This window comes from Emydura macquarii, unplaced genomic scaffold, assembly GCF_026122565.2.
Source record: "Emydura macquarii macquarii isolate MOO-44397 ecotype Brisbane River unplaced genomic scaffold, CSIRO-AGI_Emac_v2 contig_1390, whole genome shotgun sequence".
Lineage (NCBI taxonomy): Eukaryota > Metazoa > Chordata > Testudines > Chelidae > Emydura > Emydura macquarii.
The window spans coordinates 2,798,345-2,826,165 of record NW_027131527.1 but is presented as its reverse complement, the minus strand read 5'-3'; the positions used below and the strand labels follow the sequence as shown (position 1 = coordinate 2,826,165).

The following is a 27,821-nucleotide window of genomic DNA, read 5'->3' as shown; positions in this document are numbered from 1 at the left end:
TGATTATGATGTATGGGTGAGAGCCTTTCCTTCCTCAATCCCTTTTCAGGACAGGGAAAGAAACAGGTGCTGATCTATTTAAAAAGGGTCTACCTTTAATAGTGAAAAATTAAAAATGAGAGTGGGAGGGCCAGAAATCATGTCTTGCTGAAATCCAGGAAGAAACCTGGTGCGATGGATCCATCCTGTGGGAATTAGTGTCGCAGAAAACTCAAGTTCCACTTCCTCCCACCAAAGCCATGACTGATGCTACCCTAGCGGTGTAAGTGACTATCTGGAGAAAGAATAGGATATGACCTTAACCTTAATGGAAAAAATATTTGCAGTATGTTTTCTTTATTCATTCTTGTGACACTATAAATGAAAAATAAATCCTACAGTTAAAGGGTCTGGGTGGAAGCTACATAGTGTAGAAAGCCCTTTTCCTGTTTCTTTCAATCTAGCTATCTTCATCCCTCCTGGGCCATGAGATTATTGGATTTTAAGCCAATTACTGGTCCAGAGTTGGATCTTGTCCATCCTGGGCCTCAGGCCAGTTGTAATTTGTGGGTATAAATTCCATATACTGGATCAGAACAGGAAACATTTCACTACACTTTTTAAAAAATGGCAGTTGTTTGATTTTGCTTCGAGGTTTGGAGTGTTAGAACAAGTCCTAAGGGGATGGATTAATGGGCAGAGTGCAGATGAGGGAGTCAAAGCTGCATGTTAAATGCAGTTTATTGCATGACTCTGACTGCCTCATATGGCAAGTGTGTGTATAATCTCCAATTCCTGGCGGAGCTCCATAACTTCAGTGAATTTGGCTCATTTTGTTTTTCCTCATTTGATCATCATCATCTTTAAGGTGATTCAGTTGGTCAGATTAACTTGGCCAAAGGATTTGTGGTTTTTTGTGTTTTCTTTAGTTTGGACTCATCTAGGCCCCTGTTCCTTTTATAAGGGAATTCCAGAAGTTGGCTGTATAATCACTTTCTTAAAAAGTCTTGGGTTACCCCACCAGTTCTGCCTAAGCATGGGGGATGCCAAAATAACTGCAGCCCTGCAAGGGAGTTTTTGTCAAGCTTCTGCAGAGGGAGTAGGGTTTCTGCTAGAGTAGGAAGAGCTGAAGAAAAACCCTTTCTTAGTCACTGCGTAAGCTCCCTTACCTGAGCCTGCTCTCTGGTATAAGCAAAAGAATTATGATATACTATGGGTTGAGAAGTAATAATAGCTGTATTCTTAAATTAACTGAAAATGAACAAATATAGGTAATTTTAAAATTAAAACACTTGGATCACCTCATGCTATGTGCAGTCTGCAACTGCTGATCATGGTATCTATTAGAAATGCGAGGCACAAAAAGCAGCAGTAGATGGGGAAGGTGTGGTGTCACAGGGATTGTGGGAAAAGAGGGTTCCAATCCAGAACAGTGGTGGCAGAAATACTTAGTATGTCACACTCTTATATTCATGTTTGGGACATGCAATTTTGACCTACTGCGGTGGTGGTGTCTAAAGCTTTTGTCATGCTGATCACAGACTAGATGATGGTAAAGGAGACTTGCCTGACCAGCCTTTGGTGGCTTTATATGAGAGCTCACCACTTGGGCAAGGTGAAGAAGATGCACTACACGCATTGGCAGTGGCACAGGTTAGGAGGGGCTTCAAGGCTGCTAGTAGCTTGCCTTATGCAGGTCAAAGAGCCATTCTGTGATTCCTTCTCAATAAAGTGCCGCACATGTTGCCTTGAAGAGAGTGCAGGGTTTTTCCCCTCTTGAGATGATTTCATTTCTCTTCTTTGTTGTTTGTTTTCTGTGAAAGGAAAGCATCAAGCACTCAGGATCCCAGCTGTATTACCTTCACTGTGAACAATTGTCTGCACTTTTGATTAAAGTGAGAGGTCTTACTTTCTCCAAAATGGGGCACCATTGGAACCCTGTTGAGTTTGGCTTCCAGACTCATGCATTGCATGAGACAGATTAGTTATGTTCTCAATCTCAGCCTGCTGGGAAGAGAGAAGGCAGAGAGAGAGAGAGAGCACAAAAGTCCTTCAGGGTATCCAGAGTATATTTCAACCTTATCATGACTTTAAGTACAAGTTCAATGGTTTGCATTGACATGGCTTCTCTGAACCTCAGAAATAATGCTACATGAAATCCTGGGCATCTTGAAGAACTGTCAGGAATATGACATCACATGAAAAAGATGCATGCACTGTGAAACAGGAAGGGATGATATGGTTAGAAGTGAGGGTGGCATGTAAGTGTGTGTCTGGTGGAATGTGTGATATGAGTATGTGAGCAAAGTAAGAAAGAAGGAAGTTGGAGTGTGGATGATGGGACTCCCAAGTTCAGTGCTAACTGTTCCTCAATAACTTGTGATAGACCAATAAAGAAACTTGTGAAGAGCCTCTAATAACCACACAGGATACTTATGTATTGCTGGCCATGATATTCAGATATTCATTACCTGTATGTAGTGTCCAATGTATCAGTTGCCTTTAGGAGTTCTATTTACAATATAACTAGTTATGAGAACACATTTTGCAAAATACTAGTGCCTAAAAAGATCTTCAGTGAGGTGTAAGCTCAAAGATCCTTATCCCTTTAAACCTGAAATGATGCTCTAGTAAATATGCAGTGCTGAGGTAAAAGGCACAGCTGTTCTATTTGTGCCCAAATCACTTCTATTACATGTTTCATTATTTGCATGTAAATGCAAAGATTGCATATTAGTAATAACAATGTCAATGAACTGACTGTCTTGAATGGTAAAGCTGATGGAACTACTTAGTTCCATAGTGAGTACACTAAGTTCCATATTGGTTTGATCTTTAAGTTGCTTACTGCTCTTTCCCTTCTAGAATTTGAACATTGATCCTTTTTTCTCTCGTTAACTCTTAGATTTCTGGGTAGTATTCAGGCTGTCAGTCAATGAATGCTACAGTACTTGCTTACGGTATGTGTTCAGAGTTTCCAGTGGGTTAACATTAAGTTTCCTCATGCGGAAACGTCATCATGTACTATGAGCAATGTTGTGGTGCTTGTCGGTCTTGTTCATACCTCATTTCTTGAAACTGTAAAAGATAGTGAGGTTAAAAATTGGTTGAAACTGATTTCTTGGCCTTGGCAAGGTCCAGAGATCCCTAAATCAAGGGCAGAGATAATACATTCTTTTCACAGTATGTGGCCATGAGAGAAACTGATTTGTAAACCATCTAGTTCAAATCTGAAGTTATGGGTAGGACTTCAGTTACTAATGGCAAAGACAGGGTCAATTTCACCTCCTAACATTAAAATGAGACCCTGATATTTTTCCCCTGTGGGTTTCCAGTTCAAATGTAACACAGATAAATAGTGGCAGAAAGTTACAATATGGTGACTGTTTGATGGCATGTGTAAAATAAATTGATAATGTCAGTGAATGTCCCCAGACTGCAAAACTAGCTGGCACTCTTGTTGGCAGTCTCAAAAGCCAAGGACTGAATGTGTGTGCAGTGCAATTATAGCCCTACTTCTGTTGCATCTCTGATAAACAAGTATATCACTTCTTCAGTCTGGATTTTCTTCAGTCTGTTTTATTACTTCTGATTTTGCTGCTGCTATTTTTAGGTAATGCTTACAGTAATTTATTGTATTACTCAGTGGTTGTATAAAAGCATTCTATTGGCTAAAAGGCTGCTAATTATTTTATTTGCCATCATGTTACTTATGGACTTTATAGTATTTACACTTTTAGGTAGTAGGAAGAGTTTCAGAGAATACAATTTTATATTCTTTTGAAAACAGATTGGTCTGTAAAGAGAGATTATCAGAGGGGAGTTACCAGAAGTAGCTGGAATGAACTCAACTATGTTATGTATTTTTGTGTTCCCAAAAATGCATTGGGCATGATGATGATTCCCTTACTTGTTTTTGCAAGTCCCTTCCTTAAAAAGCTTATAGTTTAAACTTAGAAATTACATAAATGAGGTTCAAAAATTAAAAATGGGGGAAGGTGTGATGGGTTAATTCATGTACTCATTTTGATTCTGTTCAAAATGTTTGGGTTTTTTTTTTTTTCTTGTATTGCCACATTTCATGGCAGAAATGAGTTAAGGTGAAATAAATAAATAAATAAAGGCTAAAGTAATGGGAACGTGGAACATAGTGAAGGTGCCATGTTATTCCCCATGTTGAAGGTTTTCTGTCACATACAGCCTTCCACTGGAATATTGCACCACTTGCTTGCATAGCAGATACCAATCTAATAAATGAAATTTGCTCCTTCATCTAATTAACATCTTGAAAACTCTGCCAATGTGCTTGCACTCAGTTTATAATGCATTTCTCCAAGTAGTGATGAGTATGATGTGCATTAGAATCTGGCAATTCCGAATATTATTTGCCCCCTTTTCCCCAAGGTTAAGATGTGTTTCTTTATATTTCTAATACAGCCTGCTTAAACTTTCACTGTGTGTTGTCTTGACCAGGACATACTGCCTCTTTATTTTGTGCTTTTTGTCTCTCCACCCCTTTCTCATCAATTGACACGCTGTAGGGTTTTATGGTTTGCATGAATCTGACTTGGACAAGGTTTTTCGGTTGCCTACAACCACCTTCATAGGAGGAAATGAGACTGCTCTTTCTTTACGAGAGATCATCAAGCGGCTGGAGGTCAGTGTGGCAATTTATCTTGTGTAACTGCTTTCATCCAAATGGAAGTGGGCTGCTGGTGCCAGTTTCTATATTATGAAATTGGTCCATTCCACTTCAGCTGCTAATAGGACACAGAACGGAACTTCGAATGGCATTAAAGGTGACCTGAGAGGTTTTATAAAGGTAGAAGCTTCAGTGTCATCTATCAAATGCCCCAAATAACCAGAGCAGTGGAGGAGGAGGAGGGGAGGTGGTGGTGGGTACGGTGACCAGATGTTCTGATTTTTATAGGGACAGTCCCGATATTCGGGGCTAATTCTTATATAGCTCCTATTACCCCCCCACCCTCTGTCAGATTTTTCACATTTGCTGTCTGGTCACTCTCGTGGTGGGCCTTTCAGCACAATACTAATTTAAGCCCTCATCCTGTAGAAGGATCATGCTGGCAGATTGCTTTGCAGGATAAGGGCCCCTAAAACATTCCTTTGTGTTTTTCTTTGGGTCCGTCACAGACACATCCCTTGTAGGCCACAATTTGCATTGCAAGCTTTTATACAGCATTCTGTAGGGAATAGCAAGCATTGGCTAATTTACAGCACCTGACCTTGCTTCCTCACTTTCCTCCTCTTTTGGCACCACAGACAAATTCACACGGCCTTGCACAGCCTGTTTAGCAAGCTGAGCAGTGCCTCTTATCAAACCAGTTCTGACCAGGCCCGTCAAGCCCCTATCTCTGTCCAACGCATCACAAATATCTTCCGCGGCCTACAGTCACTAGCTTCCATTCCATGCATTTCTCCAGGATGCATTGTGAGTTCTATCCTGCAGCCTTGACATCAGTGAGACTCTTTCCTGAGTAATTACTTTGGGGCTGGACCCTAAACTCACGACAACCCCATTACAGATTGGAAATGGCTTGTGGGATAGTGGCTTTTCCTCCCTCTTGCATAGTTGTATTTGTTCCCCAATAGCTGATGTAATTATGCCATATGAATTCTGTGAAACTGGAAACATTTAACAGAATAATGTGGGGAGAACCAAAAATGAGATAGCAGATTATATTGGAAATGAATCACAGTACCTGATCTTGCTGGATGCTCCTTTCGAAGTACTGAATGCTTTCAACTATTGGCTTCATCACCTTGCGGGATTGGACTCAGCGCATGTACTGGGGCACTGGAGGGGATCCATGGTCATTTTCTATATTGCAGACTGTAGAGTGTATCTTTTAAGTTTGTTTTGTGCCTGTTTGTCTTATCCCCCTGCTATTTGTGTGGCAATTTTAAAAGCACCAGGCTTTTTCTAATCTATTTGCACATTGCATAATCATGAAAATATGCTATACAGGAAAAAAACTGAAAATTCATTTAATTGCAGAAGTTTGGGTTGGCTTTCTCAATGTTATCACAATCAGACTTTTGTATAATTGGATTTGGTGCTTTTTTTCCTATAAGAATCTCAGAATTTGGTGCTCCTATTAACTTCCTCTTTTATGTATGATATACCTTTCCAGTAAAAATTTCCTCTAAATAAATGATAGAAACTTTTAAATACCCATAATGACAAACTAAGGAGTTACTTCCAAAATATGTTGATTTTTGCCCTTATCAAAGACAAAATTAGGTTACTATTTTTTTCTTCCCCTGCCCTCTGTTTAGTTGGAAATCTAAAAGTAATTCCTATTCTTTTGAAAATTGACAGCTATCAAACAATTTGCATGAGTCTTCATAAATATCTTTTCACTATCTTTATTACTTGATTTCAGGTGACATTAAAAAAAAAAAAAAAAAAAAAGGCTCTTGGGATAAATTTTGATAAGCAATTTGAAGTTTTTCTGGGAGCATCCAAAGCAATGACTGTCTACAGAAATCTTTTTGTCAGTTAGATAAACTTATTCAATTAGTTTAGGGCATGTATACTGACCTGCTTTTAAATGGTTATTACCAGGTGGGAAGAATCTTCCAGATTCCAGGTGTCTGAAACTAGTTTTTGTGGTGAAAGTTTGGGGGTGTTGGGGTCAAGCAAATTCAGGATTTAGCAAAAGAACTGAATTGCTTACAATCCCCTAGAAAGAATTAATACAAGAGTGGGGGGAAATCGCATTGTAATACAGGGAGGTGGTGGGAGTGATAATTGAAAGAAACTATTTGCTTTAATTTTAAAATATCTGTCCTGCTTCTCCCAATCCATTAACTCCCAAAGTTGTAAGTTTCTGGACTTTGTGTTTTACCTTAGAGTACATACTGTCAGCACATTGGACTGGAATTCATGTTCATCAATGACGTGGAGCAGTGCCAGTGGATTCGGCAGAAGTTTGAAACTCCTGGTGTCATGAAATTTACAAATGAGGAAAAACGGACATTGTTGGCGAGGCTGGTGCGCTCCATGAGGTGTGTTAGGGTTTGTCCAGCAACATTTTCTTCTCTGTTTCTTTTGGGGAGAGGAAAGAATAGGTCACATTCTTTGGTATTTCCATGGCTTTTGTGACACAGTTAGCAGAAGATTCACTGGTTTGTATTGGAGGTTTGGGAGAATGTTTTAACAAACCAATCCAAGTAAGTAGTTCATAGTTGCTGTCTGAAAATAATTCTAAAGAGTAGCTTTGAATGCTGTAGCTGAGCTTTCCCTGCCAGTCTTCTCTTCTAAGGTACCTGATTGTCCACTATATTCTTTCTACTTTGCCCCACTCTGGTGCCACAAAAGCAAAAAACCCTTTTAACTGTCCCTCTCAGAATTTTCCTGGTGTAAGGAGAATCCCTAGGTGGTGTATAGAGTAGATGTGCTCACCCTATGTTGGGCATAGGTGGCACGGCGAGGGCATCCCTGCAACCAACAGTTGCTCTACTGCTGGAATAGCCTCTTGGGGCCAGGACAACTAGACATAATTTAGCACACTTCCCAGGCTTCAGAAAGCTGTGCCAGGAGAGAACAGGATTTGGAAGCATAAAGGTGACACAAAGCCATGTCTGTTCCCCCTCTTCTGAGCTATGCCAAATGCAGCTCTACCGTGGCACTCTGCCTGACCCACAGGCTTTTTTCTTCCCCTGTCTGTTTAGTGACCTGTATTTTAAACAAGTTGGAAATCTGTCTAGTTCCCAGTAGACTGAATTCCACATCTTACGAGTCACTCCCATCATTGGTACCCATGTTGACTGTCTCTGTGGCGAGGTTGTGGAGCATGAAGGCTGAGCTAAACTCTTGCATGTGGAGTGAGGCTTGCTGCCTGTTCTCTACATGGTTATCCACAGGACAGGGCTTCATTCCTCAGCGCTGTCGATCTGGCACCTTTGACAAACACTGCAGTGAGCACAAGTTAGTGACTCTAATTTAGAGAGTGATTAATGGGAATATGTTTCTTTACTAGAGTTCCCCCCACACCGCAAAAAAAGAGAGAGAGAGGCTGCAGAAAGCTGTTACAAATGAAGTTCCAATAAAATCTACTAAAGTTATTGTCACTGTGTGTGGTGTTCAGCAATGTTGTAGGTTGGGGAGACAACAGAACATCATTCCTATCCAATTTTAAGGACACAGAAAGGAATTTTAGTCAGACACTGAATAGTCAGGTGAACGTGGCATTTGAAGGACAGGTTGTTAAACAACCTGACTGTGTGAGGTTTCCTCATTTATCTTCCCGATGCAGGAATTTGCATTCCTTCTGCCTGTGGAGGGACCTGAGTTTTTGATCAGCAGGTGAAAGGGCCAAACACCTTACCAAATGTGCAAAATCTGCTTCATACTCTCTGGATTTGCCACCTTGTAGTTCATGGGGCATTGTCTCACTAAGAATCCTTCCCATGTTTATAATATCCCTTTAAATTTTTAAATTCAGTTTTAATCATTTAACTTCTCATTTGTGCTGTTTGTTTATGGCAGATTTAGAAATCGCATCCGAGTCATTTTTTTATTTTAGAAAACATGTCCATTGCATATTTCTGGAGATGCACTTTTTAAACACAGGCAATGTTAGGCCCTGATTTTGCAGTCTGATTCATGTGTCCAGATTCTAATGGCTGCACACGAGCTGGCGGGATCGAGGTCTTTCTAGACATGCCTGTCTCTGTCCCTCTCTCCTTCTCATGTACAAGTCCCCATGGTGTTTAGTTTCACAGTCTGGCAGGGAGGATGTTTAAATCTGACAAAAGCTGCTACTTTAAAACAAGGTGTGTGTGTGTGGGGGGGGGGGGGGGGTGGTGGTGTGTGAAATATATTTTTTGTGAAAGTTTAACAACCTAAATTTCAGCTAGTTCAGGGAAAATTTAGATTATTCAAGTTTGTTTTGCATACCTATCCTTTGTCCCTTTTTTTTTTTTTTTTTTTTTTGGGGGGGTGGACTTTAACTTAGCAACCTAAATTTGGCCTGAATTAGCTGTCATTGTCCCTTGAAGAGTGTGATGGGACTACTAAATTAAGCCTGGATTGTTTAGTGGGTTTCTGACTTGGCTGGTTTAAATATCTTGTTGACCTGGAGGTTGCATGTACATTTCTCTTCTTTAGAATGATAGACTTGTCAGAATTTGATCAAAATACTAATAAAGCCATAAAAATCCCTTCTAGTTGTGGTAACCAAGTCCTATTTTTCTTTAGATGTTATAGGCAGCCTTTTAGGTAAGGTGCACTGATACCTCTTCACTCTCCACGTATGAGCATATTGCTCTCTGAACACCAGAAAGGCTTTGGTTTTCCAAATGCTATTTTAGGACCCAAATGTTACACAAGGAAGGAGGAGAAACTTTTTTGTTTTTTATATTCCCACGTGTGGATGGAGGGAGGCAGGAAGGATGGGACGTTGTGAGGAGAGAGCCTTTTAATGTTATCAATTTGTGACTCTATCACATCAAAGGCTTTAATACATGACGAGCACAACTTATCGGCTTTGTCCATCTATGGCCTGCCTGCTTGTGAACATTTCTGACATACTTTTCTGGAGGACAGTAGGATAACCAGCTATTTCTAAACATGTGTAATCAAAATCCCTCTGCCCTTGCCCCTCCCCCAGGCTTTCCCAAAAGAGATGCCTAACTGGCCTCTTTTGATTGCTTCGTACATGATATGCCAGCGGATAAGGCGTTGCACAATAACACTGAAAATTGCAGCAGCCCAGAATGACGACTTGCAAGATGTCACTTTTAAGTGTTAAAAATGCTGTCAAAGTCAGTGGCAACATGCTCTGATAAATACACTTGCTAACTGGAAAAACAAACCAACAAAAAAGTTAAGCTGTGCACAACTGGGTTAACGCCAAGCCCCAAAAGAAAGGAAAATCGCTGATACATCTGCCATTTTGATTGACCCCATTGTCCAGAGGGCTTATGATCTGAGGGAGCCAATCCCTGAGCTGTTTGTAAATCGACGTGGTTCCATTGATTTCAATGGTGCTATCAAATTTACATCAGCTGAGGGATCTGGCCATTGTTCTTAAGGTTCCACACTACCTTCGATCTAAGCTGTTGGGTGAACTAAGAGTTTTCTGGAAATGTTCCATTTCACTGCTGTTTTGGCTTTTAAGTTTTAAGTCAGAGGTAACCTTCAGCATTATACTTGGTGAGTAAGCTGAGTATTAAGGGACATTATCAAGCTTTGCATTACACTGATGATGTAACCACTAATGTTATTTCATGAAGATTTATTTTTCTTTGTATTCCATATCTTTAGGCTTTATAAATGACCCTTTCAGCATTTGTTAAAAGCCACTTTAACTGTGTGCAGCGCTTCTGGCCCAAACCCATTAAAGGATGGAACAACATAGAACTGTCAGTAAAGGACAGATTTTATGTCTGTAGTTACAGATTCCTGAGGCATAGATTCCAGTGTAGTGGCTCTTGGCAAATTACCAACTGTTACATCACTTAGTCTGAAAAACTGTGCCATTGAATAGGGTTTCCAAGATTTCCCCTGGAATTACATGTTTTCTGCTGCAAATTTTTTTGCAGCCATTTCCTTTAATTGTTTACTCATTGTTACTTCCAGAGGATATGGGACTTTCTGCTGTCTCCTCTTGGATCTGCAGGGTGGCTTACTCTTCTGACATTCTGTTTTCCCTGCATGTGAGGCTTTCCCCATTGCAGTCAGTGGGGAACTTCACACATGTAGGGAAAGCAGAGTAGAAAAGTCAATATCTGACCGAAGGAAATTTTGCCATAAGGAGGTAACTCTTCTTTTTGTGCTTTGGTTTTGTTCTTCATAATATTTTCAAAGTCTCAAGATCAATTCACAAAATGCTGGTGAAAACTTTTAAAGGTGGGCAGGGAGGGTAGGGGGAAGAGACAGAGAGAGGGAGAAATCCCTCCTCTTTTATAGACTTATTTACCCCCACTAAAATTCATGCTCTGAGAAATATGAATGTGTATTGAGAAGTCTTCTCTAAACCTTCAGTGGGCATCTTGTGTTACTTTTGGAAATGCCCTTCAGTTGATTTTTTTTTTTTAAATCATCATCTGCTGCATTTCCTTAACTTATTGCTTTTCTCTCCCTCTTTTGGCAAGATTTGAAGACTTCCTTGCCCGCAAGTGGTCTTCGGAGAAGCGTTTTGGTTTGGAAGGATGTGAAGTAATGATTCCTGCTCTTAAAACCATCATTGACAAATCCAGTGAAATGGGGATTGAATATGTAATCATGGGGATGCCTCACAGGTAAAACCGTTCATTTAAAATAAAGGCAATTAAGAAAGCACTCATTTGCACAAGTGTGACAGAGGCTGCTTTAGATTGCAAGCCCCCTGTTAGAGACTGGGAATATAATGTGATTAGAGAGGCTGGGGTAAAACCGTTTAATTATTCCAGCTAAAAGATTGTATAAATAGCACAGAGTCCTAGGGGAGCTGTCTTTTAGTGAGGGGCCAAAGCTTTCTCAACTGGAGACCAGTCAAGATCTGCTTTGAAATAGCAAGTGAGTCTGGCAGGCATTTTACTTTAGTCCCCACTGAGGAGAGCTTGGAATTGAGAAGATGGGTGAAATAGGATGTACCAATCCATACTCTGAAAGGCAGTGCCAGGAATGGGGGCACTCTGTTGATGAAGAAGATCTTAAACAGGAAGGAGCAGAATCATTTTAAAAAGGGGAATTAAATCTCCTTTTATTTAACAAGTGAGATGCACATTTGCTTGTGGAATTTGTTTTGTTCCCAGGTCTGAATCAGCTGCATCTATGCTACAGTTGTCAATATAATCAACTTTTAAAACACTTTAGTATTTGGAACATGGCTGCTGAGCCACAGATTCTTTTTGAAAGGGTAGTCAGCTTTCTAGTAGGTGGGAGAAATGGTCCATGTAATTCAGGGAGCTTTAAAAGACTGGGTAGGAAAAATTAGCAAACAATATATACATATATCTCCATCATAGTAGGGGAAAAAGGGTTTATAAGGGTATTTTCTCATAAACTTTTACTAGGAGCTAATTTTCATACTCTCAAATGTTACATAGATGTCATAAAATTGTGTGTGTGTTTTTAAACTTAAATACAAAAATCAAAAAATGTAAAATGAAGGAGCTGTCCTGTGATAGCAGTAAGCCACTCCAGGGATTGTTAGTTGGCTATTGGTGCATTTTTTTGGCCTTCTGCCTCACAACATGACTGAAGCAAGTCGCAATATTCAACTAATGCACAACCTGCTGTGACTTATTGCTTATAACCATTAATTAAATGTATTTTCAAAGAGCCATATCCTACCTGCACATGGGTGTGAATGAGAGTAGCTGTGCATGTGTATCCAAAGGCAAAATATGGTACCCCCTTATTTCCCCCCAAATAGTCAAACTAAGTAAAACTCTCTCTCACCTGTGATAATTACTAAGTAACTGGTCTGGATAATAGCAATCCATTGATGGCATGTTAGGGTTGTTATAGAAACCCACAAAAGAAAAAAAGCCATAGCTTGTGATTATGGAGTGCTAATGGAGATGCAGTAGGGACACCTTGGTGTGTGGGCAGGGCTGGAGGGAGTGGTTGTAGGTTTAAAGAACAGTATTTTAGATGTTTAAAATCTTTTTTTTTTTTTTTGTAATTTCCAATATTGTATGGTAAGTTTTTATCAAAGAACTTTCTGTTGTTTCTTAGAGGTAGGTTGAATGTACTGGCCAATGTCATCCGAAAGGAATTGGAGCAGATCTTCTGTCAGTTTGATCCAAAACTTGAAGCAGCTGATGAGGTAATATGCAACTTTATTACTGATAGAGGATAAGTATTGAATTGTTCTGGATGCTCCAAGTAAATACGCCTTATTAGGAGCTATTCATGTGCTTAGTTTTGTTTTGGTTTCTAGTTTGTGATCAGAATCAGTGAGGTTCGTTGGTAACTTTATTCTTTACAAAACGCTATGGCATATCTTGTAAATGCAGAAAGATTTCTAGTCATTAACTCTAAACAGTAGTCATGGGTACTCAAATCACAGCATCTCTCTCTAACATCGCATGTTAGCTCCAACCATCTTCCTCTCTTTTGAACAGAGACAAGCATGTTCTCAGTGCTTAGTTAATATTAAGTGTTGGGGTCTGACACTGAGATATTAAAACAGAAGCAAATGATTAAAATTTTAAATTATTAAAAAAAAAAAAAAGAATTCCATGCAGAATGACACATAACTAAACAGAATCAATTTTCAGTATGAAGTGGAGATTTTAAACATTGAATTGCAAATAATTTATATGGTTGGTGGATGTTGATCTTGACTATCTCTTCTGTGTTAGGGGTCTGGGGATGTAAAATATCATTTGGGAATGTACCATGAGAGGATCAACCGAGCAACAAATAAGAACATCACTCTGTCGCTTGTGGCTAACCCATCTCATCTGGAAGCAGTAGACCCTGTTGTTCAGGGGAAGACCAAAGCAGAGCAGTTTTACAGAGGGGATGCAGAGGGGAAAAAGGTACAAATATTAGCTTTAATAATTTAACTTTTGCTAGTGTGTGTTTTGTTTGTAATAGACCAATTTACAAACGTTTTGAGCTGCAGAAGTGGGAGATACTTCAAAACACTGAAACTTTTCTATGTATAATTGTATATGTTGGCCTTGGAACTAAACTAATACTTCTAAATTAGATCAGGGTAAAGCTTCCTAGTTCTCTGACTGATTACTACGTTGATGAATTTAGTTCCTGAACTTGGAAACGTCAGATAGGTTGAACCTTTCACAGAATTGGGAATCCAGCAAAGTAGTCAGAGTGCAGACAGGCATGTTTATGATTTCTTATTGTTTTTTATTTCAATTGTGATAATTTCTAGGAATCCCAGTCATAGACCAGCGACTATGGTGCGAGCAATTGTAAAAATACATCACTAAAAGGAACTTACAATTACACATCTTGTTACCTAATACTTTTTTTTTTTTTTTTTTTTTAATTCCTCCCTCATCTTAGGTCATGTCCATACTACTACACGGAGATGCTGCCTTTGCTGGACAGGGAGTGGTTTATGAAACTTTTCATCTCAGTGACCTCCCGTCATATACCACAAATGGCACTATTCATGTTGTGGTCAATAACCAGGTGAAAAACAGAATTTCTTAAGCAATTTGGGTCTAATTAATGGCTCCCCAGATATTCCTTTGTTTTATTCTTGTCCTGATAGATTGTGTATACCAGCCCTCTTTCATGGACTAGAATGATCATACCCTGAAAACGGTCAGTACATCTGGCTGTGCTCAGTGTAGGAGACATGAATTTTGTGGGAACCAAATAAGTGTATTAAAAATGTCACATTATGTTAGATGAGTTAAAGAAGAAACTTATCTTCCAAATTGAAAACCCTATAATTACTGCCATGTAACTAATTATGTATTAAACTAGGACTTCAGGCATTGAAAATAAAATCAACCCTCTGCCCTCCGTTCTCCCTCATATTAACAGAAGCTTGTTGTTTCTTAGATTGGTTTCACCACAGATCCCCGAATGGCCCGCTCATCTCCTTACCCGACAGATGTTGCCCGTGTGGTCAATGCTCCCATATTCCATGTGAATGCTGATGACCCTGAAGCAGTGATGTATGTGTGCAGTGTAGCTGCAGAATGGAGAAACACATTCAATAAAGATGTGGTTGTAGATTTAGTAAGTAGTGGAGTGATCTTAACTCTTCACTTTGCTTATTTTATGCTAGTCTTTTAAAATAAGTCAGTAATGTCAAATATGTTGCTGAGTGTCCAATACATTACTGAGCTTGTCCTGTTTTTTATTGGCTTGAATGCTACCATTAAGCAGTTTTATCCATCTTTACATTATTGCTTGAATTGTAGTACTGCCTAGAGAACTGAACCAAGGCCGGGCCCCCTTTGTGCTAGGTGCTGTACACATAGTAAGAGACAGCCCTTGCCCCAAAAATACTTATGCTGATGTCTCTTAGCTTCTGTAAAAGCAAGAAATGTAATGCCTTAAGCCCCATAACTCCCTAGAAAGCAGGAAAGGGTAAGAGATTAGTTTCATGTCCCTCGTTATTGACAGAAATGAATCTTCCCTGTGCAGGTTTGTTACCGAAGGAGAGGCCACAATGAAATGGATGAACCTATGTTCACCCAGCCCCTGATGTACAAGCAGATTCACAAGCAGGTGCCAGTGCTGAAGAAGTATGCGGACAATCTGATTGCAGATGGGACTGTAACACTGCAGGAGTTTGAGGTACAGTATGTCAGCAGAGTAGAAGGCTGTTTGTGATGCTGTTTGCAGAAGGAAATGACTGCATGCTGTTTCCCTAACTACTTTTTGCTTCACTACTTCGTTGCCTTGATTCTATGCCTTTTTCTTACCTAGTCTTGTTTTGTTTCACATAAAATAGAAAATTGTACTCCTGGAGAAATGTGTGGAAGGAGCTTAGCTTAATTTCCATTACTTACCTGATAAAATTAAGGCTTAAAGATGGAGAAAAATGGAGGTTTATCTCTAAGTGGTGAAACTGAGTCATTTGTCTTGAGATCTACTATGTACGTAACTACTGTCAACCCAGGAGGACTGAAAATGCTGTGTAGTACTTAAAATAATACATGGTACCTGGAAAAACATGTTCTCCTCAATTCTTCGACTGATACCGTGATAAGGTAGGGTTGTTAAGGCTATTAACATTGGCTATGTTAGTGCCTCAGGAGCCTCTGATAATTGCGAATTAGTATGATAAACAGTTTAAGTGCGGGGAGATGCAGGGAATCAGAGTTCACCTCCCTGCCTTGGATCTGTGCGCACAGCGATTCAAAGGTGTCTTTGAATAGTCACGATTATATTCACAGCAATCTCTAATCATAGGAGCGTCTTATTGGAGCATCTTGTATAACTGGCAACGGTATGCAGTATGCTGATGTTTACTCAGAGTGGGATAACAAACTTGTTAGTTTTGTGCCTCAACTTGTATTGGATCTGTTGCTCTGAGTTCAAAAAAGATATATCTGAACTACCCTATAAAAGATTAAATCTGAATATTTTCTTATATTAGCTATTCATATTACACTGGCTAAATCTTTTATAGTGTACTTTTTATACTTTTGGAAGTGCATGTAGTAGTAGAAGTATTAATGGCACTGTAAAACAAGGTATTGCATGGGGAGACTGTATTCCAACTTTTTAGGAATGTAGGATTCTAGATTGAATCAAAGATCACTTAGTCTGTACCGAATACTTAATGAAATAGCCCAGATCAGCTAAGGTGTTTAGGCTTCTACTTCCATTGATTTCAGTGGAATTTAAGAGCCTAAAGATCTTTGTGGATCTGAGCCAGTCTGAGGGAATTCCTTCCTGATCCCTGTGGTGATACTAATAGCCAGCTGAATAACCTTAATCTTCATACGTAAGAAAACAAACTGTATGTGCTGCTCTGATGCTTTCATTCTATCATGACGTGGAATACCACCAGCTATTCTAGTATTGGACCTTTCATCTACAGAATCTGCTCAAAGAACCTAATAGCAGGGTAGTTTTGTGGTAGGGACAAATGTGTTTTTAAGAGTTTTTGAGCTGAGTTAAACTCCATTAAAATCAATGGCGTTACTCTGGGTTTATATTAGCATAACTAAAATAAAAAACTGGAATTTTGCATATTCTTATGTGGATGTTCGTTTTGAAATGGTATGCACTTTCTATAAGCAGTGTTTTTTTTTTTTTTGTTTTTTATCTCTAACTTCTTTATATGGAGACTTGTTGTTGTTCTGTAGGAAGAAATTGCCAAGTATGATAAAATCTGTGAAGAAGCTTATACTAGGTCTAAGGATAAGAAAATTCTACACATTAAGCACTGGCTTGATTCACCTTGGCCTGGTAAGTGTCCTTTCAATTACCCTAGTGCCAGTGAGACTGGTTGGTGCCATTTGTGCTTTCCTTTTGAACCACAATCCTGGCACCTTTATTGAGCCCTTTATCAGACAACACATCCTTTTGAAGTGAAGGATTTGGTCCTTGGTTTGTATGTACTAGCAGAATGACAGGATGCCGAAGCAGTTTGGCAGAGGTGCAGTTGTCGTACATCTTTAGAAATGGATGTGTCAAAAGCAACACTTTATCACTTTGAAAACAGCTCATTTTCAGTCTGCTATTAACAGAGAAATGATTTATCTGTAATGTTACCTGCCTTTATTCCTTCAGGAGGAAATTCCAACTCTGTGCACCTTTATTTTGAGGGCTTAAGAAGGTCTGAAATGGTGCACGTGCCTTATGCTGGCTAACTCTCTGCAAATGGTTGAATTTCACTCTCAGTGCGTGAAAGTAAAACAGCAAACTAAAGAGCCATCATGTGCACATGAGATCAAGTATTGTTTCGTATAGGGCCTGAAAATAATCAATTTCCTAATTTAAAGGTGTGGAAATGACTTTTGACTGTTGAAAACATTAGGACATTTTAAGAGTTTCTTTTAACAGTAAAATTCTTGTTTTTATTTTTATTGCAGATAATGTAGAAGTTCTCTTAATAATTAGGAGCCTCCATTCATCCACAATGTCTTATAAAAATTTCTCCTTCCAGGGTTCTTTAATTTGGATGGAGAACCAAAGAGCATGACTTGTCCTCCAACCGGCATCCCAGAAGACATGCTGAACCATATTGGCAATGGAGCTAGCTCTGTGCCCCTTGAGGGTTTCAAAATACATGGAGGTCAGCTGGATTCTCTGTTATTTTTGAAAGTTCAGACATTGCTTTCTTTGTCATTGCTTTGTTTGTTTCCACACCTCAGTTGCTGGGTGGTTGCTCTTCTGAGGTGTATTGATAAAGGGGAGGAAGGAACTGATGACCTGTCTTCACAGTTCACATATTCTCCATCAAGAATTAGTATTAATTTGTTATCATAGCACTCTCTCCTTACCTCATTAAAGTAAATTCCTTTTCTCTGTGGTCTTGTAATATGGAGGGAGGTGAAAACATGTAACATGCAGCTGGTTAAATGTTTCTTAACGAAGAGGGTAAGACTGTAACTACCCAGACTAATCTAGGCAACTGTTCTTTTCTGGCTGTGCAATGTATGTGTGTCTTCAGTTGTGCAGGTGGACACGTGCTTGTATTCTTTAATGCATACTATAAAAAGATGTCTGTACTACAAGTACAAATCTAACTTCCTTCCTGAAATGAGTGTTCTAGATCCCAGCATGTTTTTATAATAGTAAAGGCACAGTTATGATTGTGGAGACCATGCCTTATGATGCTTTTGTTGTGGGTAAATAACTTTGTCTTCATACAAGGTCTTAGCTCAGGCCAGTCAGACAATACTGCTTGTTTCAAAGCATATTTCTAGTACAACTAAATGGCATATAATTGTATTCTGCTTAGTGTGGGGAAGTTTGGTCAGACTTTCTTTCAGCTTGTGGGCAGACAATCACACTTTGTAGTCCAGTGATTACATAAGTCCTGCTACTGAGAGTCAAGTGCTTTGTGAAAAATATCTTAACCCTGGGCATCAAGGGGCTTAATTCTGAACTGGTAACTATAACCATTAAAAGTTAAACATATGACTAGCTCAATGGATAGTGGTCTGTGCTAGCACTCCAAAGTTCTGAGCATAATTTCTTTCTTCCTGGGCTGTTGGAATCTGAAGGCACTAGAGAGGCAGTATACTCAGTCTGTGGGGAAAAATGGAACCACCTGACACAGTAACCCTCATTCACCTGGTCCATATCAGGTGAAGGGAGTTCACCTGAGTGAGAGGGCTGTTTTCAGCATAGGATCCTCCCTAGAAAATCTTCTTCCCCTCTATACCCACCCTTTAAAAAAATGAAATGTCAATATCCATCCTGCAACCACTCAATATCAGCAACTGCATAGGACCTTCGATGTATCCATTTTCCTTCAGGAGTATTAAATGTAACAAGTGGTGGTAAGGGGATCCCTAATTATTATTAGCATGTTTATTGCAGCAATCACTGTATTATCTTGAAAAGTTTGGTGTGCATTTATGCAAGAGGCTCTGAATTGCTGTGACACTTTGATTAGTTTTAAATTAACATTACTGGAAGATTAATTTTAGGTGTTGATTGTACACAGTCTAATAAAAATGAAGGACATGCCTCTTTCAATAACCTGATCAATCCTTGACATCTCTAAGTGACATGTATCAAACCGTAACATAGCTTTCTATTTTTCTATGGGATGGTATTCCTCTAAAGCTGTGGATACTACAAGCTAGGGGTGTGATTCCTCTGCTTGTATACCCATAACTCTTAGTGTGGATAGAGCTGTAGGCAGCAGTGCCCAAACTATGGTCCACAGAACTCTTTCAGGTGATTCAAAAGGCCACCAGAACAGATGGAGAAGGAGAGGGCTTAGGGAGTTAAAACGGGAGGCGCTCCATGAAGGTACGTGTCCATGTTTTATCTCTGGAACAAAAGCAACAGTGAATACCTTCCTCTTTTTCCAGAGAAATGCCACTGCTCAGATTGTCTGGCAGTAGCTGTGGTTGTAGCAAGTGGCCAGGTTGTGGTTCTGCCTTGCACAGATTGATAGAACTTTATTGTGCAAGTCTCTGATTTGGGGAGGTTCATTCCTGAACCTGAATCCCAAGTGCCCCATTATAGTGCACTAATCGTAAACCACCAGATGAGCTGTTTAAGATTTGAAGTAATTTTTGGTGACTGAATCTTGAGTTTATTGGCTGGGTGTGTTTTATGTGATTAAAATTCAGAAGATGATGTTATGGCTATGCTTTCAATTAAACATTTTCAGTGTTTGTGTTCAAGTGGCATTTAATTAACGTAAATAATTTGTCTAAATCTAACTACAATTACCAATCAGGAAGGATACTCCTATTGCACACAGTGTAGCAGTCAGTCCTCAGATACATCTGCAATAATCGTTTGCGATGTTTAACATACAGATTTCTTGTAAAATCTATATCAGTACAATTTGGGTCTCTCTTGGTGAGAAGGCATGTTATGTTTATTTGTACAGCATCAATATTGTGCTTTAGAGATGTCTAAAGACAAGAACCCTCTGCAAAGAGATGGGAGCGTAAAGAAACAGTGTACTAATTAGTGGCATGGGCTGGAAAGTGAGAAAAAGGTATATAATTGTGAGTGGTGAAATAGAGCACTTGATCATCTGGAGTAGGGAACACTTGTTTGTTAGGGAGGATATTGACATTTGGAAAAGCTGTGGTTTGAAGGAAGAGTGAATTGAAAACTGGTCGACTGAGTCTGTAAAGGCGGTTTCAGGTGAATGCGGCTTCATGAAGGACAAGTTGGAGTGAGGTGGTGGTGGTGAAAGGAGTAGTTAGTTAGGTAACCTGGGCAGAGGCAAGGGTCAAATGAAGAGAGACTAGTGTGGAGTGGAAGTGGCAGCTAAATGTACACAACTTAGATGATGAGGATGAGTGTTGGGAAGCTAGTGAAGGAATCTGAAGTGGGGCTGGAAAAGGTTGGATAAATGGACAAGGTAGATGATTTTATTGAACATTTTGGACAGATTCAAGGCAGGCTAAAGAGGAAAGAATCAAGGGATTGTGGAAATGAGAAAGTTGTAATAATTGAAATGTGAGGTACCTTTGTCAAGGGTTTTTTGTGCTAGGAATGGGGAGAGGCAGAGGAGGGATTTTGGAGGTGTTGTAAAGGGGGCAAATGGCAGGATTTAGCAACAGCATCAGTATGGAGGCAGGGTGACGCTCTGTTTGCAAGGCTTGTATTCTCATAATTTGATGTACACTGATATATGGAGTTTTCAGTTTTGTTTTCTGTGAAAGTCCCTGATGTTGCACCTTGTGCTCTTTTTTTATTTAAAATTTCCATGCAATTGTAAAGACTGAAGAAATAACAAGATCTTCCCTGTGGAAAGCAGCTGGTGCATAAACCATAGGCTAACTGAGTATCCATATCCATTTCAAAGTAAACAAAAGTTGGTATGGAGACAAGCCTACTAGTGTAAAATCTAAAAACAGAACCAACCAACTCCAGTCTCTTAATTTCAGTCTTCCGCAAAATAGTACCAAATATATTTTTAAAAGTTGTTTGTATTGCTGCACAATGATCTTCATGGCAAACTCTGTATCTGACCTTATTTCCTGTTGCTAAATCATGATATAAATAACTGTTGTAGTTTAATATTATCAAGTCTTGATTCTGTCAGATGTTGTCTGAGAAGCTAGCTATTTCTATTCCCCTCTCTTTGAGCTGTATTTTAAGTATATTTGTGTGTTCTTGGATGTATTAGGATCTGTGTGTTTTTTAATTTGTGCTGCTGCTGGTCTAGATTTGCCAAGAACAGTGGGTCAGCACCTAACTGTGGGAGTAACTATTCAACCTTGACACATTTTCCTGGTTTATCCTCTGTATTCTCAAGGCAGAGAGAGAATCATAAGATATAATAAGAGGTGGCTGTGAAACCTTTGTCAACTAGCCTCACCAATTCCCAACTGTTACCCCAATATAGGGCTTTCTCGGATCTTGAAAGGCCGATTGGAAATGACCAAGAACAGAGTTGTAGACTGGGCCTTGGCAGAATACATGGCTTTTGGATCTTTGCTGAAAGAAGGGATCCATGTCAGACTGAGTGGGCAGGATGTGGAAAGAGGCACTTTTAGGTGAGTACCACTTTGGCTGCTGCCAAATACTAGTGGATGAAAAACTGCATGTAAATTTCCATGCAATTTAGAGACTGAAAAAATTACAAGATCTTCCCTGTGGAAAACAGGTGCATAAGCCATATGCTAACTGAAAAGACAAGTTCCATACTACGGGCGAGGGGAGTGCAATGGGTACAATCCAATGTATACAACTTTTATATGGATTTGCATTTTTCTCACTAAAGGAATGTCCACTATCCTTGCATGCTCCCACCCCCAAATTAACCATTGATAACTTGCTTAATTTCTTACAGGTGTCATAGCAGAAGTGAATAGTAAAATGGGGTTTGACTGTGGAGAAGGTGGTGGCTGTGGTGTGGGAGGGTGTTTGTGCATTAAGACATTGTGGAAGGAGACGCAGATAGTTATGGGACAAACTGACAGAGGAAGCTATGCAATAAGAAACTAATGGAAAAGCAGGGAGGGGCGGAGTTACGAATGGGTTTGTACCTGAGGACAGGTGACTTGAGTGTGGCATAGTTGGAGCAGTGGGGTGAGGAAAGTGATTTTAACGGCTATATTTTGAATGGTTTGGAGAGAGTAGCTAGGGAGACTGGAGAGAGAGAGAGTGGTTTCAGTAATTAAAATGAGAAGTAATGAGGCTTTGAGTTTTGTCTTTCTAATTAGAAAGAATAGGATGCATCACAGAAATTTTTTGAAGGCAGAAATCGTAAGTTTTGGACACAGCCTGGATAGTATGGGGTAAAAGGAGTTTAAGTTGATGGCATGACATCTAGGTGGGGATGTTGGAGATCCAGGCTGAGATTTGCAATTTGGTCGAGGGGGAGAGGCCGGGAAAATGGAAAAGTAGATCGGGGAGTCCTTGACATGATGGTAGTTGCCCTCCTCAAGGGCATAAAGGGCAGAGCATGCTCAATTGTCCCTCAATTCCTCCTTACTGCCCATAGCAGCATGGCGGAACCTCTGTGGTGTCCACTCTTTCTCTGTGTACTTTGCTAGTGTTAGTCAGAACTATAGTTATATAGTTAGGTAAGTAGGTGGTTTATATAGTTAGTCATCCATTAGCAAAAATATATATAAAATAGATCATTTTTCCTTAGATAACCTTCAGTTAGGCTAAATCGTTTCCCCTTGTACTGAGGTAGGGAGGGGTTGGCAACATGGCAGAGGCTAAATCTCCAGGATTTGAGACCTCCCCCGCACATGATGCTTCTATACTTATTAACAATGAACATTCCTGATGCCTCCACTGCATGGGAAAGGGACACATCCTGGAGTATAGCTCAGTCTATCACTTCAAACACAGTGGCTGTTGTGCAGGAGTGATCAAGACACCAGGGACCTCCAAAGTCCATACCAAGAGAAGAACCTAACAACATTGGATCTCTTGGCACAGTGTGCATTCATCTGCTAGCCTCCATATGAAGGGTTGACTCACACGGGGTCCTGGGCTGGGACACAGTGGAGAGGGAGGGAATTGGTCACCCTGCTCCACCACCTAAAAGACTGAGGCACCTCGCCCTTAGGTCATGTGCACCAAGTAGGCCTCCTGGCCCTCCAAGCACCTTGTTACAGGATCTCTGTGTCCCAACCCCAAGGAGTAAGTGATTACCCCAGCAGAAGTCTCTTTAGACAATACTTCTATATCTGTTGTTACCACCAGCTACAGAGGACCTCAGAGCCACTGAGGAAGAGACAGATATTTCATCATGAAGAACCCTCGTCTGTCTTTTCCGCTGCCTCACAGTTTGGGGCTTCCACCTGGCAGCAGGTTTGATATCATCATCAAGAACTTGATAGAAACATCAGAGAATTTTTTGCATTCTTACACCACTTCCTCCACCCCTGGACAGCTGTATTTAATTATCAGAAAGGTTGGGCTAGGATTACCTCAGACTGGTGGATCCTGAAGATCATAAGCAAGAGAGATCCTATTCAGTTCCATTGCCTTCCCACCCCTTCCCTACTTTCTGTATCCCTTTTTGGGTGCCCTTCTTATGACTGTTAAAACAAGTAGATCCCTTCTACAAATTGGAGCAATGGAACGTTGGAGTAGAGACTTTTAGTCCTATTTTTTTTTCTTATTCAAAAGGAGAAAGGGGATTTGCAGCCCATCCTGGACCTTTGACATCTCAACATACTCATTCGACATTTCCACGTCAGGATGGTGACTCTAGGCTCTGTAATCCCCTTTTTGGATCTTCAGGGCTGGCTTGCTGCAAGAGGCTTATTTCCTTATATCAATCCATCTGTCCCATAGCAAATACCTCAGATTCCTGGTAGGCACATCTCTCTACCAGTACAGGGTCCTACTCTTTGGTCTTTTTCCACAGCATCAAGAGAATTCAGCAGTTCTGGTAGTTCATCTAAAGAGACAAGGGATCCAAGCGTACCCTTAAGTGAAGAGAGAGAAATCGACACAGACTCAGATTCAGAGTGTAGCTCATAGGAGTGGGGTTAGGCTCCAGGACAGCAAAGCTTATCTCCCACAGCAGAGATTTCATACCAGAGTAAGTCTCGTCAACCCACACCAAGCCCACCCACGAACATCAGTGAAAAGATACCTTATATTTCTGTGACCTCATGCACTTTTTACACAGCATGTCAGACTTCACCTACTCTCTGGAGACAAGGGTGGTTGAAATCTGTACCTACCCAAGAAACACCACATGCATTTGGTGGTCATGATCTCCAAGGAACCCTTTCCTCATTTAAACTGGTGGAAGAATCTCCTCAGATGTGCAATACAGTACCCTTCTTAGTATCTCTACCTGCCAAGACTCCGGTGACAGAGGTCTCCACTCAGAAGTGGGGCGTTATATGAGCTTCCAATTCAGGCTTGTGGTCCTCTCGGGAAGCTCACCTTCATACAACAGTTTTAAAGCTCTGAGCCATCCACCTGGCACACACAGAATTCCTGCCTCCTCTTCAGGGATCCACAACACAAATGCAGACAGACAATACTGTAGCTCTGCACTATGTCATTAGACAAGAGGGAGCAAGATCATTCTTATGGTTCAAGTGCTGTCTCTCCCATGCCTGCTGGGAGCTGCTGTAGGGCAAGCTGGGGTGCAGCTCCTAATCACTACCTGTTGTCATGGCCTCCCCTCTCTCCCCACTGACCATCCGAATGGACAGGAAGCAGTGATGTAGGCTGAAGCTGAGCCAGATGGATGATGGCAAGTAGTGATACCCACAATCAGTTGAATTAGCTCAATACTATGATTTTTTTTCCCAACAACGAGAAGACAGAAGTGGGTATTACCACTAATGCCTCCCTACTGTTGGAATGATCACGGTATTGGGCTAACTTAGGTATTTCTATGCAGTCTGTGAAACCATGTTTTATACAAGGCCTTAAACATGAACGAATACAGAATTTGATCGCTTGACAAAATATAAGTGGTGCCCCTATCCCGACCTGACTCTCAGTGAAGTAAAATCTTAATGATGTATTTAATTGAATCCTTTGATGCGAAGCCCATTGCTGGTAGTGGATGAACTAGCAGCTGCCCTATGTTTCATTGTAATTGCCTATAGTAGCTCATGATGAACCAATTTGGTCTGTTAGCCCGTTTCCTTCTGGCATGAAGCTCCAAGTTTCTGCTTAACTTCATTTAGTATCAAACCTTTGAGGCTTTCTTCTCCCCCTTCATCTTTTATTGCCATTTTAGCAGAATCATTGGGACAAGCATTTTAAAAGAAGAGATACTTTCAGTAGATTTTTTTCTTCTTAGCTTCCGTGTTAGAGTCTTTTGCTGTATGCTGCTCAGCACATCCTGGGAGATGCTCAGCATCCTCAGCTCTCATTAAATTCAGGTAGGAGTTAAGGATGCTCTGGACTTCATAGAATCGAGCCATTAGTCCATTCTCCTAAAGTAAGGATTGATTAATATAGTAGCATTCTTCCATAGACCTGCAATGAGGCAACACAGTTTCCTCAAAATCTTGATTCTCTCATATGGCTTTTGGGAGAATTTTCTTTTCAAGTTTTATTTTTAGAGCAAACAGCCTGATTTCAATGTAGGTGTAAGGAAGTAAATAACTTAGTGGCTGCATGGCTATATAGGATATATGTCTACTTTGTAGCTGTCTGGTGCGATTCTCAGTGTGGAGTAGACAGACTCGGGTAGTGAGCTAAAAGTAGCAATATTGATGTCGTATCATGGGCAGCAGTTTGGGCTAGCCACCTGAGTCCAAGCTCACCTGATCCCATGGATCCAACTGCAATTCCTGAGCTAGCATGAGTCTGTGCACCTGCACTGGGAGCCACACTTCTAGCTGCAGTGTAGACATAGCTATAGGGAACACACAAAACCACATGCCACTGAAGAGAAGCCATTTAAACTAGCTAGGTTAACAAGAGGTTCCTATGCTGTCTGATTATAGCTCTGGAATTTATTGATCACCTAAATTGATCAGCCTTTTGGAAAATGAGTAAAAATGGAATAAGATAAATGCTTGTGGAGTTGAACTGAAGCCTTCCATAATCATAACTGTTTGATTTATAGTATCCTGCTCTTGCTTTATTGTTAAGTTCATGTTTGCTTGCAGCAGTCTGAAGGATCTGCCAAGTGCTTTTGCTAGAGTCGAATGACTATATATCTCAATTTTAATTGGTTAGGAACCAGCTGGACAACAAGGAATGAAATTGGAAAGTGCTCTAAAAAATCAGGGTAGGCCATAGTATATCAAACAATGGTATTTTAAAAGTAGAAAAAAAAATCCCTGTAGAAATTTGTAAGGCTTAACATGTAATATTCAGACTGATTTCAGAAAGGGAATGAGGCAGAAACATTTGCTCAGGATGGAGGCACATCTAAAAGACTGTAGTTTTTAAATAAATATTGTCTGCTGTTGAGTGAAAATTATGGAACCTGATGTGTAATAATAAATGTGTGTAACACACATAATCATTAACAGAATTTCTCAGAATTCCCATGCACTGATATTGGAACAAGCCCCTCTACAAGAGACTGAGGAATGAGCATTATATCTCCTGTACCCTTGCTTCAACCTAAAAATCCAGTGTTTCAAATTTGAAAGGGATAAGCAATTAGTATTTTAGAAGTGCTAGAAGTACTGTGCTACTGTAATGAGAACATTAGGGCAGTTGTTTACTATAATCTTTGCTATCATGTAGTCTCCTAAAATGTTAGCTGTAGTGTAGTCTGCAGTACTTTCCATGACTGTTCGTTTGGTTCACACCAGGACTCAGACAGATCTTTGTGGTGACACTGGGCAGCAGAGACTAGTCAGGGAACTGGAGCAAGATACAGGGTGCTGTTCCGTATCCAGAAGCCTCCACGAAGGATCCCCATTATGTTAATTTTAAGAGTCTTGTTTCTTCTCTGGAGACACTATCCCATTAGTTCTTTCGCTAGTAAAAACGCAGATCAGCTATTCTATCCTCTGAGATTGGAATTTATGATGAGTCTTTTACTTCCCACCTCAGCACTCCATATTATTTATAATTAGCAGTAGAAAGGCAGCTGGATATTGCTACAGGAACAAGTGCAGTCCCTTTCTCTTCCAGCACCTAGGAATGGGGGGAGAACAGGGTGAGGTGAGGGGAAACCTGAATCTGCATCAGCACGATGAGTCACAGAGAGACTGCCAAGGGTCAGTGCCACATCAAGATGTGATTGTGTGTGTGTGTGTGTGTGGGGGTGCCACATCAAGATGTGATTTTGTGTGTGTGTGTGGGTCAGTGCCACATCAAGATGTGATTTTGTGTGTGTGTGTGTGTGTGTGTATAATTCTGATGAGGTGGCTCTCCAACTATGCTTACTCTAGCCAACATCTACTGGGGAACTTAACTGTCTTCCCAAAAGTGGACCATGTTTTAGTTTTATTTTCCCCTTGTGGATTTGAGGGATGTGGAGGGGAGGTAGCATCAAGAAAGGAGTTCTGCCTCAGAGCTATCCCCTCCTCCTTTTCCCCCCGCCCTCCTTCTCTCCCCTCCCCCCGTTTTTACTGTTGCTCTTCAATAATCCTGCCTATCCCTGATCTTATGCTATTAATTAATTTCTATATAGATTTGAGAGCTGTTTTGCTAAGATGCATTAGAACAGAGGGGACTACAGAAAAAGTCTGTCCCTAATTTGTTCAGCATCATCAGCTACACAGCACATAATAGCTATTATCAGTGTAACAGCCTTCCTTACCTTAGTGGTTGTAGAGCTGAACATATTGGTGTGATTCACTCAGTTAGTCTTGCTCAGGGAGTTAATGGATTA

General features: G+C 40.3%; 1 protein-coding gene across 3 annotated transcripts in view; it reads left to right on the top strand.

Moving 5' to 3' along the window:
- The window catches only part of OGDHL (oxoglutarate dehydrogenase L), a 98,089-nt gene that overhangs the window by 35,493 nt on the left and 34,775 nt on the right, over positions 1-27,821 (top strand). For all 3 annotated transcript variants that reach the window (XM_067552470.1, XM_067552469.1, XM_067552472.1), the window contains exons 5-15: positions 4,521-4,636; positions 6,854-7,008; positions 11,101-11,247; positions 12,671-12,761; positions 13,300-13,479; positions 13,970-14,098; positions 14,477-14,656; positions 15,068-15,220; positions 16,741-16,843; positions 17,544-17,672; positions 21,429-21,579. In XM_067552470.1, coding sequence (XP_067408571.1) covers positions 4,521-4,636; positions 6,854-7,008; positions 11,101-11,247; positions 12,671-12,761; positions 13,300-13,479; positions 13,970-14,098; positions 14,477-14,656; positions 15,068-15,220; positions 16,741-16,843; positions 17,544-17,672; positions 21,429-21,579 — 1,534 coding nt within the window. The remainder of the gene's footprint in view (positions 1-4,520; positions 4,637-6,853; positions 7,009-11,100; positions 11,248-12,670; positions 12,762-13,299; positions 13,480-13,969; positions 14,099-14,476; positions 14,657-15,067; positions 15,221-16,740; positions 16,844-17,543; positions 17,673-21,428; positions 21,580-27,821) is intronic.